Here is a 16,326-nt window from a genome sequence, read left to right as displayed (position 1 = left end):
TTTGAGGGTGCGTGTCTTGCGTTTGTCCCTGCTTGTACCTGCACTTGTTTTAATGAATGAGAGGGAGTAACTGGATGCGGAACAGATTTGGTCTTTAGGCTCTTCCCTGTGCTGCCGTGATTCTGTTTACATGGAACTACCCACTCACATCCTCTACCAGCGTACCCCATCCCTGCTCTTGTCTTCACCGGCTACCAGCTCTCCCACCACAGATGGCCAGTCACGCCGTCATTTTCTCTCCATCCTTCACCCCTCTCTCTGGTCCTAAAATCCCTCAGTGATAGAAAAACAAAAACGCCACAGAAAACACTCCTTCCTGGCACTTCTGAGTTCTTCTGAATCCCTGGCCTAACAACAATGGCGGTCGGTTTGGTTTGGTCAGTCTGTGTTTGTGCCTTTCAACGTTTCCGCAAGTCCCTGGGTGCTTTGAAGTCCACTGTGTACACTACAAACACAAGCTGTTGTGGAACTGGCCTTCACCTCGATATTTTAGTCTGTTGTGTCATTTCTTCCTTTAAATCCCATCCCGGATACACCACTCACGCAGCATTGCGCTAAAACTGGACTGAGGTAAAGACAACTTACATGTGACGAACAGGAAATGAAAATGTATAAAATACCTAAGAGGGGAGATTTCATTGGGGGGGTTCATGTTTTGTCAAGGGCACCTAAAGATACAGCTGTCTCGATTTATGCCTTCTGTAATGGATTTACGGATTTATTTCTTTAACTGTGTCTTACATTGTGAGGTTTTGGCAGGTCATTGACTCCTTGTGGTTCCCCTGGATTTCAAACCACAGCTAAACCATACAGCTACCATGTCAGCATTGGGATAGTAAGTAAACCAAGTTGTCTACACTGTGTGTAAATATATACATTTCTTAACCTCATAAACTACATTCAGTGTATGCATTTTCCACCGAACAGACAGGAAATTGTCATGAGAAGATGAACTGATAAAAGGGAGGGAGATTTTAAGGCCCACAGGGAGGAGAGTTGGGATGTGGGGAGGGGGGGGGGGGGTGGCAGGAATGGACACGCCTTCGTGGTGATGGAGCTGAAGCCTACCCTTGGGTAATGTGCACTGAGGCCACACTGGAGCAAACTGACAACACGCTGGAAGGGCTCTCCACTTGGAACAGGTGCCTTGGGGGATTTTGGGACGATCCACAAGGGTGACACGGAGAGGAGTAAAAGACTTATCCAACCATGTACTCAGCGGGCCAGGGATTTTAAGTAGGAGCCGCACAAAGCCTGAGGAAGACTTCTGGAAACATCTGGAGTTAGAAAAAAGGGGGCGAATCAAACAAACAAAGGATGTTTGATGAAAAGTATCTCCAAACCACGGATAAAATAATTTCAGTTTGAGAGACGTGGACTGCAGATTATTGGATCACTGGAATTTTACTACTTGTAACTTGAGTTGGATCAGCCAACTTTGACGCACAGCAGGTGTGTTTTTCCTTCTTCGTCCTTCCTACGACAGATTATACTGAGAAATGGTTATTCGCAGGGACATTTTGAGAACAGAACCAATCTTGGTAGCACCTGCCTTTTAATTTAACCACTTTCAAGCTTCCAAACTCACTTCTTCAAAGGAAGTGATTTTAAAGAGACACTGTTTGTTTTTAGCTAAACACATCCAAAAATGTTATAATTATGCCCTTGTTGTTTTGTGTATGGCCTGAGTAGTCTCGTTGCAGAAGAGAAACGTCTAGAAGTGGTTGGGAGGAAAAGAGTAACAGAAAGGGCAAAGGAAGGGAGGAGAGGAGAGATAAACAGAGTTAATGGAGTAAACACAACTTGCAGTGTCTCCCGTTCATCTAAACACCTCTCGTCATAAATCACAGGGGAGCATTTGTTAGTGGCGGATCGGTGATACGTGGAAAGACACCGTCGCTTATACACAGACTGTGAGGGGACATGTGAATAGACTGGGACACATAGGAACAGTCTCTCTGCTGGGTGTGTACATTCAAATTGTTTGTGGGGGTGTGTGGTTGCGTGCGTGTATGTGTATGTACTTCGTGTGTGTGCGTTGCAGAATATGTTCTCTCTTTTGGACTGAAGGGTTCAGAATAGCACTGGTGAGTCCAGTAGAACGTAAAGCCCGAAGAGCATAAAGAAACCAGCAGAAGACTCTTTGGCTAGAAACAATGAAAGTAGAAAAGCACCTGGGTAGAGTTTCTTCCACAATGGCAGTGGACTCCTCAGTAGATCCCTCTCGGACCACAGGGGAATCGGAGAGACTGTGCGACTCCAGAGCACACACTTACACCCACACCTGCCTATGCACAGGAAGAAGAAAGGACAAAAAAGAGCACACCTACAGACGGCCCCTCCAACTCCAGCTCTTTCCCATGGCTCTCTTCCTGGTCCCCTTGCTGCTTTGCCTCTGGGGCCACCAGGCCCATGGGGTCCTTCACTCCAGTTTCCGCCGCCTGAGTGGCAGAGAGAAGAAAGAAATGCAAAGAGAGATTCTGTCCATCCTGGGTCTTCCGGGGCGACCCAGACCTCACCCTCCCCTTCGACCTCCCTCCTCAGCCCCCCTCTTCATGCTGGACCTGTACCACGCCGTGTCGGCCGAGGGGGACGAGGAGAATGGGATCGGAGGGCCGGGTTTCGGGGGTTTGGACAGCTTGAACGGTCACATCAGCCACGCTGCCCTGCCTACGCTCAGCACACACACGGCACCGCTGGGTACTGTGGTCAGCGAGGCTGATACGGTCATGAGCTTCGTCAACTTGGGTGAGTAGCTGGGGGATGGTCATGCACTTTCCTAAGGTTCCGTTGGCTTATTGCATTGTGGACTTGTTTGTTCAGTCAATTACGTGTAAAAGGAATTCCCTTGTTCGGCCAAGGACTTCTTCTATGACCCTTTACATTTGAGACAGGCCTGGTTAAAGGAATTTCACATTTTATCAGAGGTCTAACATGCAGCTTTTTGTGCACCTTTCACTGCAGTAAGGATTGAATCCAGCAGGGCCAGCTCCAGGCATAAGGGTTGAATACTGCAGGGCTGGCTCCAGGCATAAGGGTTGAATCCAGCAGGGCCAGCTCCAGGCATAAGGGTTGAATCTGGCAGAGCCGGCTCCAGGTATAGGGGTTGAATCTGGCAGAGCCGGCTCCAGGCATAAGGGTTGATTCTGGCAGAGCCGCCTCCAGGTATAAGGGTTGATTCTGGCAGGGCCGGCTCCAGGCAAATGCAACGTAAATGCTTAGGGCCCCCGACTTCTAGCAGGTCTCCAACTGCCAGGGGGCCTCAACTGACATTTTGCTTAGAGCCCCAAAAAGGATAGAGCCGTCACTGGAATCTGGCCAACTACTATTTCTAAAAAATATCCTCCATCTTTCCCCACTGAAAAGCATAAGAATACCTAAAACATTAGTGTCGTAGCAGTTCACCTTTTAGGGATTTTCTTGTCTGTACAAATTACTTTTCCTGTGCTTCGCATACCCAGACAGTAGACCAGCTGATGCTTATCTGACATAGCAATAAAATTAAACATCCTTTCCTCAATTGTTTCCTTCCTCTGTCTCTACTGGAAAAAATTGGGAAACCACAGAACCGTGGGAAAGACAAAGCAAAAACACAGTTTTAGAACTGAGCTATAATGCACCCTCCGTCCGTTGATCATTGTTGAGATATCTCTATAACTTGTTTTGAGTCCACCTGTGACAAATTCAATTAACTGAACATGAATTAGAAACAAACATTCATGCCCATATAAGGTCCAACATTTCACAGTGCATAACATAATAAAAACCAAACCATGAAGTCCAAGGAAATATCTGTAGACATCCAAGACAGAACTGTTTTGAGGCACCAATCAGGAGATGGTTAAAATTGCTATAGAATTGAAAGATCTCAGGAGCACAGTAATAATGACAGATGTTTGGAAACACCCAGACACTTCCTAGAGCTGTAATTGGTCAAGAAGGGCCATGGTCAGGAAGGTGTCCAAGAATTCAGGATAACCTGCTAGAAGGACAACCATCTCTGCGGCACTCCATCAATCAGGGCTTAATGGTAGAGTGGCTAGATGGAAGTGACCTGAAGGTTTCATGACATCCCACCTGAAGGTTTCTCAGGTCTAATAAGACCTAAATGATAAGGTCTGAAAAACAAGCGCTATGTCTGGCAAAAACAAGTTACCGCTCATCAACTGGCTAATACCATCCCTACGCTGAAGCATGGTGGCAGGAGTGTCATGTTGTGTGGATGCTTTTCAGCAACAGGGCCTGGGAAACTGGTCAGGATTGAGGATTGAAAGATGAACCAAGCAAAACAGAGAGTTCTGTGAAGAAAACCTGATCCAGAGGAGACAGGACCTCAGAATGGAGTGAAGATTAATCTTTCAGCATGACAACAATCTGAAATGGCCAGGACAATGCTGAAGTGGCTTCGGGACAAGACTGTGAATGTCCCTAAGTGGTCAAAGCCTGGACTTTAATTAACATTGCTCGATTTAACATTTGTGGGGTGACCTGAAGTTAGCAGTTCACTGACGCTCCCCATCAAATCTGGTTGAGTTTGAGAGGATCTACCAGAATTGGACAAACTGCCCAAATCCAAGTTTTGCAAAGGTGGTAGAAACATAACAAAGACTCTAAACTGTGATCGCAACCAAAGTTGCTTCTACAGAGTACTGAATAAAGGGTCTGAATACTTCTTTACATTAAATATGGATTTTTTTATTTCAAAAAATTGCAACAAATTTCTAAAAACATGTTTTCATGAGACATGGGGCACTGTGTGTAGATTGATGGCAAAACTTTTTTTATCAATTATACATTTAGTCTATAACCCAACAAAATGTGGAGATAGTGAAGTGGAAAAAAATGCTTTACAGCACTGTATATGGCTTGACTGTTCTTTCAGTCTCTTTCATTGAAATGTTATTACTGTTTTAACACTTGATATACAACTTATATCAATGGATAGAAATATATGTTTGAAAAGTTGGATTTGGTTCATATATTTCCTATTTTTCAAACTTAGTATTCTGGAAAATAAATATTATTTGAATGAACATATTATTAGTCTAAATCAAGTAATAGTAAATTATAAATATTATAGAATTTGTTACAATTGTAACATTGGTTCACCAGTAGGAAATGTTACACCAATTATATAAACATCAACATAAAATATTATGCAAATTTGGATTTTCAATTTACAAAACATGATTAATAATTTTGATCGGAATGTTATTTCCCTTCAGTTAAATGATCTACTACCGAGTGTTTACAGCTGTAGGTCATCTATCTTTGTAATCAGTGATTTTCAAAAGGGGTAGCAACATTGACACAAAACTGTCACGAATAATTGTAAAAAAAAAGTATATTTTTATTACAATCTTTCTTTTTAGTGACAAGCAATTGTTATACAGATGGACAGATAAATCCCAAAACACATCAATACTTCTCTGCATAAAACAATTAAACAAGGTGAACGAATATACCCCAATACTGTAGTTTCTAACATATATACAAACAGTTGATTGTAGTATATCCAACTTGTGTTTTCTTACTGAAAAGTTTTTTTTTTTTAAGCGAAACAGAGGATTTACCACCACAATTCTATAATAACCCATTTCTATACTATCTATATGTAAATACCAGTAATAGCTAGATAGAATTTTATATTTCCCTGTCCGTGAATATTAGTTCACGTTTAACTGGACCTCACGTTGCTTATTTCAGCCGTTACACCTTGAACCACTGTTTCCAGGCTTTTTCTGACCTAGACATAGTTTCCCATTTATAGACCCAGTCAGTTGGAATAAAACACGTGCACTATCAATCCAACCCAGTCAAGGCCATGCAACCAGCTCAGGACAGTGCCTGGGACACGCAGCTGTGATGAATTACAGGCCCCACTGACACATCCACACAGAAATTGAGAAATGGGCGAACAAGATGAAAATACTGCTGAGGACCGCTCTAAAAATACTCCCCAACCTGCAGTTAGTGGTGTGTGTTGAGCAGCTGCTGTGGTCCAAGGCTCTTAGTGTCTCTAATTACCACAGGGCCCCGACTGGGGGGTGTCACGCTGCTCTGCAGGGCGCTGTGCATGCGGCGCGCGTGTACAAGAGGTAGTGCATGTGAGAGCACAGCATGCATGGGTTCTCCTACTCTAGGCACGCACACAGTCTCTCCCAGAGATAACGCGCGGCTGTGGTGAGAGACTGACGCGTGTGTGTATCACTCGGCATCTTTCTCCATCGTCCCTCACCCCAAATTATTGCTGTCCTGTTCTCCTTCACTTGGGATATCCATAGCTGCACAACCTCCTTCCAAATATGAGACTCACTATTCTCCCTTTCCCTCGCCATATTCCATTAAATTCAGTTGCTCACCTCCCGTCCTGGGATGGGAAAAAATATATAGAAGATGTTTATATATAGTAATGTCCCAATAAGCTGAACAGGAGAAGTTATATTGTGAACATGTTTTTGAGCCCCATGCTACTTTTGAGAGCTTGGACAGTGGAATGGACGTGTAGTGTAATTATAACGCGCCATTTAATTAACAGCGCAAATGTCAGTGACAAATTGAATTGACCTCCCTCCCTCTCGCTTTTTCAATCAGTGGAGCAAGAGCGGGACCTGATGCAGCCACGACCATACTGGAAGGAGTTTCGCTTTGACCTGACACCGCTCCCACAAGGGGAGAGGGTAACGGCTGCCGAGTTTCGAATCTATAAGATCATGACCATGGGCCAGAGGGCGAACCGCACCCTCCACATCTCTGTCTATGAGATCCAACGAGAGAACAGACACAGGTTCCTTCCTAAATCTACCTGCTGTGGCAAACGTTATATTCAACCACTGTATCTCTACCATCATTGTGTAATCACATCTTGTCTTTGCATGAAAAAAAAGAAAAATTGCTTAAATGTTGCTTTCCCTTTGATTCCCCTCACCCATGGTCTCTTTTTGTTTTCATTCGTTGGCTTGGCACATTAGTCTAGAATCCAGAGGGTGGTTGTGCCAAATTAAATGTTACTTTTTTCTCTTTTTTTTTTACTTTACCCTGGACTCCTACAACTCTTGGCAATAGAACTCATTGGCCACCTTGTGGCTTGTGGGGACATCTTGTACAAATGTGGTTCTTAAGTCCTGAATCTCAGCCTCGGTCTATCTGTATGTTTGTCTGTCTATCTGTATGTTTGTCTGTCTATCTGTATGTTTGTCTGTCTATCTGTATGTTTGTCTGTCTATCTGTATGTTTGTCTGTCTATCTGTATGTTTGTCTTTCTATCTGTATGTTTGTCTGTCTATCTGTGTGTTTGTCTGTCTATCTGTATGTTTGTCTGTCTATCTGTGTGTTTGTCTGTCTGTCAGCGTATCCCTAGTCTCGTTTACCTAAAAAAATATATCTTGAGAAGGTGCACATGAGAGAGAACCCTCTGCAGTGCAACGCGACTTGTTTAACGTGTCCCTCCGGAGAGTTCGCTGTGTGATCTCACTCCTCTTCCATCTCAGGGAACCAGAGTTAGTGCTGCTGGACATGCAGTCGGTGCCTGCGGGGCAGGAGGGCTGGCTGGCGTTCGATGTGACCTCGGCCAGCAACCGCTGGCTCCTGCACCCGCGCAGCAACATGGGCATCCGGCTGTACGTGGAGACAGAGGAGGGTGAGCCTCAGAGTGAATACTATGGGCAGAGTCAGGGAATGCATGTGGACGTGGAGGGTTTTTCCCACATGATGGATTGCTTGCTTATTATGCATTTAAATAAGGTGGAGCTAAGTTAACTCATAATAAAACACCATTACCTGTGCGATAAGAGTTGTTATAAAATATGTTACATATTATTACATAGGCTAGTGTTACATAGTATACAAGTATGTGGGCTTACATTCATACTAAATGTAACACTAGTATTACATATTCTGCAAATATAATATGTAATTAATGGTCAATTCGAGAAAATGGTCTTTCAGTTGATCTGTTATGACACAATGGGTTTGTTTCAACAGCTGATCACACGGTACAATCACGCCCTTCAAGGCCAATGAGGGTTCACCTTCTTGGGGATATCACGGCTTTGCCCTTATTCTGATATTTTCCCATTGTTCAATGCACTAAATGGAAAATGTCACACTTAAAGCAAATGTTATGTGCTTTAATTTAACTGCCAACTGTAGAAAAGTATTTGTTTTATTTAACATTTATTCATACACTGAGTTCAAGCCTTCGACCAAGGTTTCTTTTGTATTTGAGCCTCATATTACAGCAATCTAGAAGATATGTATAGAGTTAAAAAAAAACATGGATATGAAGGGAACACATTAAGGAGAGCAATCACAGTTTACAGTGAAACGGTATTGTATCAGACATTTGTCTTGCGTTATAGGCATCAATGCTTCTAACTTATATAAGTATACTGTGCAAGGCATTTCATGAATATGGGGTAATGAAAAGCAGTTTTGCTTAATTCAATTTAGGCCATTGGTATCTCTAGTAATAGCAGGTCATGAGGGCATCTGATAACTGCTGTTTTTCAAAATACTTTTTGTGGTGAGATGGTTTGAAAGTTCCTGCATAATAGCCCTATATAAAAACTTAACCTGTGTCTGGACCTTCTGGAAGTCAAGGAGTTCCAGGCAATAAAAATATACAGGAGACAATGATGGGTACGAAAGTTTGCACCAGTAATAAAATGCAGAGCTGCATGATAGATTGAATCTTAAGGTTTCCATGCAGAAGGGGAAAGAGGGCGTGTATAGCACATTCCCATAATACAATATTGTTTCCTCCCGAACACTGCTGTTGTTCCCCCCTGGTTAGTTGCCGGCAATGAGTAAGAATTCCAGAAAAAACAAGTGGAAGAAGGCTTTTAAGATGGGTTCAGATTCTAGACCATGTCCTATATTATGTGAGTTTAACATCCTCTCAAGCGTTGCCTGATGTACCTCAACTTGGGTCATGCTTCTGCTGGACTTGTCCGTCCCAGCTTCTGTGATTACTGTAGCCAATAGAATCAGGAGACAGTAATCACAGCTGGTGGAAGTACAACCCAGCAAGAGAAGGTCACACCTTTCCTGGGGCAGGGGTTACCATTACAGACGTCAGCAGTGGATCATGGACATACTGTGATATTATTATTATACTTTATTATTCATTATTATTAATACTGTCTACAGGAGCAAGGCTGTTTATTCTCCACTTTGGACGTATACCTGGCATGTCGTGTGAGATGGTGCAACCCCAGGGACACATCCCTTGGACGGAGTGTTTTTCACCTCCAGACTATATCTAACACATGCATTGTTTCCCCTCCCTTATCAGATCGATCACTATCGGCTGGATGGGTAGGCCTGGTGGGTCGTAGGGGTCCCCGCTCAAAACAGCCCTTCATGGTCACCTTCTTCAGGGCCAGCCAGGCCCCCTGTCGCCCCCCACGTGCCCTGAAACCCAACCTCCGTAAAAAAAAGCCCAAATACGACCTGCCTCTGCCCAGTATACATGGTGAGGTTCTACAAGGTCAGGGACAACATTTTTTTTTTGTCTTGTTAAGATATCTTATTGCTTTCTCTTGCATTTGGAAAAGATGCAAGTTTTTCCCAGATTTTTCTTACATTACAGCCTTACTCAAAAATGTATAAAAAATATATACTTCATCAATCTACAACACAATGCCCCATAATGACAAAGCAAAAGAAGGTTTTCAGAAATGTTTGCAAATGTATATGAAAAACTATTTTAGAATAAGGCTGTAATGAAACAAAATGTTTAAAGGGCTATTTCACCCAAATTGCAATATCAATTGTTTAAAATTGTGTTTACATTTCTCATCGACATTGTTTTAAATTTGTTTCTATAAAATTAGGACTGTTTGTTTTTTCCCCTCCATTTCAGATCACAGCCATGCCAATAGTGGGCGTCAGGCATGTAAGAGACATGAGTTATATGTGAGCTTTAGTGACCTGGGCTGGAAGGCAAGTTTCCGTCTAACATTCAACTAAATAAATATTATAATGTGCTAACACGGTACCAACGTATTGCTGTGTCTCACAATTTGCATTTTAACCCATGGTATTAATGGGTTATGTGCCAGTGTGTTCTTGAAAGTAATTTTTTTATGTGTTTCTCATAGTCATTTTTGTCATTCATCTAATCTTGTCTTCTGTTTCTTTGTTATTTGTCTTTATTAGGACTGGGTGCTGGCTCCAACGGGTTACTCTGCCTTCTACTGTGATGGAGAATGCCTCTACCCTCTAGGTTCTTGCATGAATGCCACCAACCACGCTATGATCCAACTAGTGGTCAGTATGCACTACAACACCCGCCCTGTAACCTCTCTACTCCGTCGCCACACCCTCTCTCGCTGACAGAATTGGTTTCAGCGGGAAAGATGGCTTGTCACTGAAACTGAAATACTCAGGTTGACTGAGTCGACAATCTCAGATTTGTAAAGACAGTGAGAACAAATATTCAAGAATGAACCAATGATGACCTCTAGTGGTGGTACCATGGCCAAGTTACTGTTCAATTCAACAAAAATAATTACCATCTAGGCCTATTTCTCAATCAATCAATCAAATGTATTTATAAAGCCCTTTTTACATCAGCAACAACAATGTTGAAGCACAGTGGCTAGTACTGAGGTTATGTGTTCAGATTTTTTAGTTCTATTTAGGATTTTAGCAGCTGTGTTCAGCACTAATTGAAGTTTATTTATTTATTTATCAGGGTAACTGGAGAGAAGAACATTACAGTAATTTAATCTATAAGTGACAAAAACATGGATTTGTTTTTCTGCATCAGTTTTTGATAAAGGTTTCAGATTTTTGCAATGTTCCGAAGATGGAAAAAAGCAGCTCTTGAGATATATTTTATATGCTCATCAAAGAAGAGATCAGGGTTGAGGGTAACGCCGAGGTTTCTCACAGTTTTGTGGGATATGACCATACAACCGTCGAGGTTCACTGTGAGGTCTGCCAACAAAACCCTTTGTTTCTTGGGTCCTAAAACAAGAATTTCTGTTTTTCCATCATCCACTTCCTGATATCTGAAACGCATGCTTCCAATGTAGCTAATATTGGGGCTTCTCCATGTTTCATCGAAATATACAGCCATGTGGCATTAGCATAAAAGTGAAAATTGACATTGTGATTCTGGATGACATCACCCAGAGGCTGCATATATAGTCAAAACAACTAGAAAAACATCTAGTTGTATAGGCAATAATGCAGATTTAGCCCCAATGCAAATACACTAAGAAAAAATAAATGAAGACAGAAACAAATTCAATTGAACAACTAATCATTTTAAGATTTGAAAATTCAGTGAGAAGTAATATAGTGCGATAGTGTACCTGTAATGTTTCAGTGTCTCACATTTGTGAGAATCCGGTTGGGAGAAAGAAATGAGAGAATAAATGAATGTGTGTTAACTAATCAGGTTTTAAGAAAACACAGGGACAGAGAGGGAGGAGAGTGAATAGGTATAAGATGGTTAGGAGGGAAACAATGGTTCCCTGTCATAGGATTACAAGCTGGTCATGAGGTTCTCCAGGTGGTACTCCAGGATGCTGGCCAGCTAAGAGACTAGAGACTCTGGGTAAAAGCACCAGCTGTTGGCCAAACATGTAATGCAGAAGGAAAGACAGACAGGAAACTTGATTCTAACATTTAGCAGTTGCACGTATCTCTCTGCCTCTTGCACCACACTCTCAGCAGTGGACAGAAAGAAAGAAATACACGTAGAGCTCATCCATGAACCCACCAGGTTGCTAAAGAGAAACAAAAAAGGGGAGAAAAGTTTAGGAATTAAAGTCAAATTGTGGATAATGTAACAGTACCATCAGTATGGACTTTTGAGCAAACATCATCCCAAACAGCACTAGCTCAAAGGGGAGCACCTTCCCTGGTATAAAAAAAAAAAACAGTTCCTGCTCTGGGTAGAACCAAGCAGGGTCTAGAGAAAAGGGAAGAGTTATGGTGAGACAGCCAGGCGGAATGGCACACAAATAGAAAAATGGTTACATTCATAGTGAAGGCCTGGCGCAGGGCGCTGATTTTATGGATGGTTGTCCACTCCATTGGTGGTGAGGTGGGGACAGTCAGTCAACGGAAGGACTTTTGCCTTCCTGGTAAATGGTGCATGTCTTATCTGACCTCATAGCAGTTGTCCTCTGTCGCATACATATTTTTTTCTCATATTTGCCCATTGTGGGAATTGAACCTACAACTCTGTATTTGCTAGTGCCATGGTCAGCCAACTAAACTACGTGTCAATTAGTCAAAGGTCAATAGGCCACACTGACATTTCTTTGCCTGTTTCCTGGAAGACAGAAAGCTATTTTATTGTTTTTTCACTCCTGAATTTAGATCAGTGATCTAAATACACTAATACTAATAGGGTATTAGAACAGAGGTTTAAACACATTAGCCAATATAGACAATTGGGTTGAAGCCCTTACCCCCTGAGGAAGGATCTGCATACTAACACATCTTTTATAATAGGATAAGTACATTATGATTCTAATTGACCTCTTCTCATGGCAGGTTCACCTTCTGAAGCCGGATGAGGTTCCCAAAGCGTGCTGCGCGCCCACTAAGCTTAGTCCCATCTCAGTGCTCTTCTACGATGACAACAACAATGTGATCCTCAAGAAACATCGCAATATGGTGGTTAAGACCTGTGGATGCCTGTGAGACCTATTAGTAGCGCATTTAGTCTACATCCATCTGTATACATTTCACTACCACTGTTCCAAAAGACAGAAACAGAGCAATGTATCTTGAAAACAGCAGTTGCTAGTTATATGGCAAAATGATAAATAGTATGTAATCTAATTTTTTGACTGAGTTGGAAAGTGAGCACCAACTGCACCTATATAAATGCTTAATTGCTAATCTTCACCATCATACTACTCTTGATTAAATAGACCATTCATATATACAGTATCTCAAATTATTACATCAACCATTGATGTCATATAGTTTGTGTATTTAAGAATATGAACTATATATTACCGCATCATAATTACATGACTTAAATATTTCTATTTGGACAGCTTTGTTGTCATGCTATCAATTTCTTTAAAAAGTACCACACGGTTGAATTGAAAAGACTAATACAACCATTTTTGGATTACTTTAATTACACTTCTAATCCATACAAGTTAGAAGCAATGGAACATTTCAAATGATATACGTTTTGCCTTTAAGTATACAAAGGATCCAATAAACAGCAACATGTTGTTGTAAAGACATTTCTGGAGAGCTGTTTACTGCTATATTTGTAATAAAATAAACTAAAATATTTATTGTAGAGGTTGTTTAATTTATGCAGAAGGTCCAGTGAACACAGACCTCCAGAAACTGGTACACATTCCTATCTTACAGTGTTAATCCTGTCCAGGTAATTAGCACTGTAGTATATTGGAAATGCATTTGAAAACACTTAAACATTTGCATTTGTTTGGCATCAGTAGACTGAATGGCATTTCATTTGCATTCGAAGTCCAGATTCTTTCTGCTATCATTAGGCATTTTTATTTCCTACCTTCCACATGCATCAAATGGTCAGAGGAATGTGTTTAAATATATTGCTCAGTTTATTTCAAATGGTAAAAAGCAGAAAAACAATTGTAACAACATGGACCCCTGGAGACTATCAAAAGTGATTTTTGCATACACACCCACCGAGATGAAAACAACTATGAGATTTGGCATTGGTTTTAACCAAGGCCGTATACAGGCAGAAAAAGGCTTGGTCTTGGGCTGCTATCAAATCCTTTCCATCATGACACCAGTCTCAAAGCTGAAATGATCAAGAGGATTTTGCACAAAAGCGAATGGGGTGACATATAGGGGATGCAGTTCAGAAGAAGTAGAAAAAAACTATTAACACCACAACACATTTAGAAAATGTGACTGGATGTTACTGAAACAAGAGGATGACACAAAAAGTAGCAGCCTAGGGGAAATGTATTGTAGGTAGGGTGAGTTCACAGAAGTGAGGTGTAGGCTTCAATAGTAAATCTGAAGTTAAGGGAACAGCAGGTGCAAGAAGTATTTGGAATAGGGAATATGGCGGTGGATGGTGGAATAAATATTAGGAAAGAAATGGGGGTGCTGGTGTGCTTGTCCCCCACTCTTGCCGTTTTAGGTCATTGTCACAAATACCCCCCCCAAACATGTCCAGGAGGTTTCAGTGTTTTGTCCCTTGATGATGCCTTTCAGTCAGTCAAAGCGCTTAAATCGTGGTCATCTGTAAATCACAAATAAGAGCCAATGAATGAAAACATTTCCACATACTGAGCCATAGGCAATATGACTGAAGCACAGGATAAAAGTTCGCTGCTAACAGTGAGACTGAATGATAAAATAATCTAACCCCAGATGTAGGTAGGTCCATTTGAGTATGTGGTCCTTTAAGCCTCCACATCAACCAGCTCTGGGGGCATTGGGGACTTGGGATGCTTGCTTTCAAAGTGCTGTTTGAAAGTCTTCGGGTCCGGCATCTGCGTCTGTAAGGGCCAAGTAAAAAAATAAATTATAATAATAACTAGGACATTAACAACCAAAGAAAGTTGACCAAAAAGTCTACAATGACCTACACGTAGATAGAAAATTAGTAATGGCACATAACAGTGCCAGCCAGTAATACTCACCCGACAGACAGGACAGGTGTGGACCAGTGCTGCCTTGGCTGCAGTTTTCTGGTCCGCTGCTGCTCCCTTCTTCTTGGCAGCAGCCGCTTTGGCGTTCTTTTGCTGGGATTGAATCTTTTGTTGCCCGCGAGCCATAGCCTACCTGACAGAGAAGCAAAGACTTATGAGCATGTAATCCAAATCTAATGAGCCGTTGTTACTACATCTCAGCAGTCTAAGATGTGATGACCCAGCAGATTTGGTTTAGCTGACTTGTAACTGGCAAACAATCGTATGTTTATATATCTAGTGGCTAGGTAGCTCTATCCTAGTTATAATGTACTAAAAACACTCGTTTGATGTATAAACAAGCTACTAAGGTGGTGTGTGACTGAAGATGCGGGGCCATGTTTATTCTCTTTTCTGAGAAAAATATGATAAACAGAACATTCCAGTTATGTTAGCTGGCAGGTAACGCTACATTAAGTTGCTAACCTTAGTTAGCTGGTTTGGCTGGCAAAGATTAGCATTAGCCAGCTGGCAATTAAGATGTATTAACAATGGTAAATCGATGTTGTTTATTCATCATAACTAAGAAAATCATGTTAGATGAGCCCTGAAACAAAATACAACAGTTACATGTTGCCAGTTCTACAAACAATGGCCAAACCAACAACACAGACAGCCATTTCACGTGTACCCTTAGCTACAAATTAGCAAGCTATTTTAGCTATTAGTTTAATTCGCAAAACTGAATAGCTAAACCAAAATAAACGTTACCAGAGTGTTTATAAACGATATATGTGCTAATCAATCGGATTACTAAAACGCGTATTTTTTCCCCCTATTTATAAAATACCTTCGCGTTTCGCCCGTCTTCGTTCTCTTCGGGTGTTGTACCAGAAACTAAATCGGAAGATGGTTTGAAGGCATCTATAATATATGAAAACTTTGCAGCGCCGACTTGCGGCGTGGGTGTTCATACAACTTCTTCTTGCACACACACCACCAGGTGGGGGTAGTTTATGGAGGCACATTTGTCTTTTTGTTTTCTTTTGAATCAGAAATAGTTGTTCTGAAAGCAAAAACAAAGCATCAAAGTAAAAAAAATACAAGTAAAAAAAATGAGTAAATTTTGTAATATAGCGCAAAAACAAAATCTCTATATATGTATTTTAAAACAAACTCAATTTTGTCTAGACTGCCCCCTTTGCTTGAGGTGCTTTTTTTTCTTTTGATTTTTAAAAAAATTGAAACACTAGTTCTTCTTTTACACTTTTAACCCCACAGCTGTGGGGGAGCTTTAGTGTCAGGTGTGGATGATGCTTCCCCATTGGTCAGAAATTTTTTGAGTGTCAGTTTGGGTACAACCAATACCGTTCAGCCATTCTTTATGATGCAAAGGAAGTCATTATTGACTGCTTACAAAAATCTTTCAATATTGTGTGAGTGCTTCTTTCTTTCTATTTGTGAAACGGGCTGGCCCTGGGCATAAGTGATATAGGCAGTCGCTTAGGGCCCCTGAACACTAGGGGGCCCCAGACCACTAGTGACCCCTTGTTCGCTAGGGGAAAGGGGGCCCCCAAATAAAATTTAGCTTAGGGTCCTCAAAAGGCTAGGGCCGGCATTGTTTGTAAATTATGTAACTCGCAAAGAGGACTGTACTTGGAAGAACAGATGTCAGAGTTTGAAGAAAAAAGCAGAAGGCAGTCATAAG

At 41.6% G+C, this 16,326-nt stretch overlaps 2 protein-coding genes across 2 annotated transcripts in view; one reads left to right on the top strand and one right to left on the bottom strand.

The window, feature by feature from the left end:
* The window catches only part of macf1a (microtubule actin crosslinking factor 1a), a 217,766-nt gene extending 203,866 nt beyond the window's left edge, over positions 1-13,900 (top strand). The window contains exons 105-112 of the mRNA XM_029122964.2: positions 2,306-2,320; positions 2,352-2,748; positions 6,595-6,787; positions 7,491-7,639; positions 9,296-9,475; positions 9,866-9,945; positions 10,162-10,272; positions 12,517-13,900. Coding sequence (XP_028978797.2) covers positions 2,306-2,320; positions 2,352-2,748; positions 6,595-6,787; positions 7,491-7,639; positions 9,296-9,475; positions 9,866-9,945; positions 10,162-10,272; positions 12,517-12,666 — 1,275 coding nt within the window. The 3' untranslated portion in view covers positions 12,667-13,900. The remainder of the gene's footprint in view (positions 1-2,305; positions 2,321-2,351; positions 2,749-6,594; positions 6,788-7,490; positions 7,640-9,295; positions 9,476-9,865; positions 9,946-10,161; positions 10,273-12,516) is intronic.
* Positions 13,549-15,571, bottom strand: zgc:91910 (uncharacterized protein LOC445276 homolog). Its single transcript, XM_010873846.4, has 4 exons — positions 15,469-15,571; positions 14,631-14,772; positions 14,354-14,486; positions 13,549-14,227 (listed from the first exon to the last, which is right to left on the bottom strand). Exons 2-3 carry the CDS (start codon positions 14,763-14,765, stop codon positions 14,391-14,393), a joined length of 231 nt encoding a protein of 76 aa, XP_010872148.1. The 5' UTR covers positions 14,766-14,772; positions 15,469-15,571; the 3' UTR covers positions 13,549-14,227; positions 14,354-14,390.
* Positions 15,572-16,326: the final 755 nt, after the last annotated feature.

The sequence above is a fragment of the Esox lucius genome, chromosome 10, assembly GCF_011004845.1.
Source record: "Esox lucius isolate fEsoLuc1 chromosome 10, fEsoLuc1.pri, whole genome shotgun sequence".
NCBI classification, from domain to species: Eukaryota; Metazoa; Chordata; class Actinopteri; order Esociformes; family Esocidae; genus Esox; species Esox lucius.
This window is presented reverse-complemented; position numbering and strand designations above follow the sequence as displayed.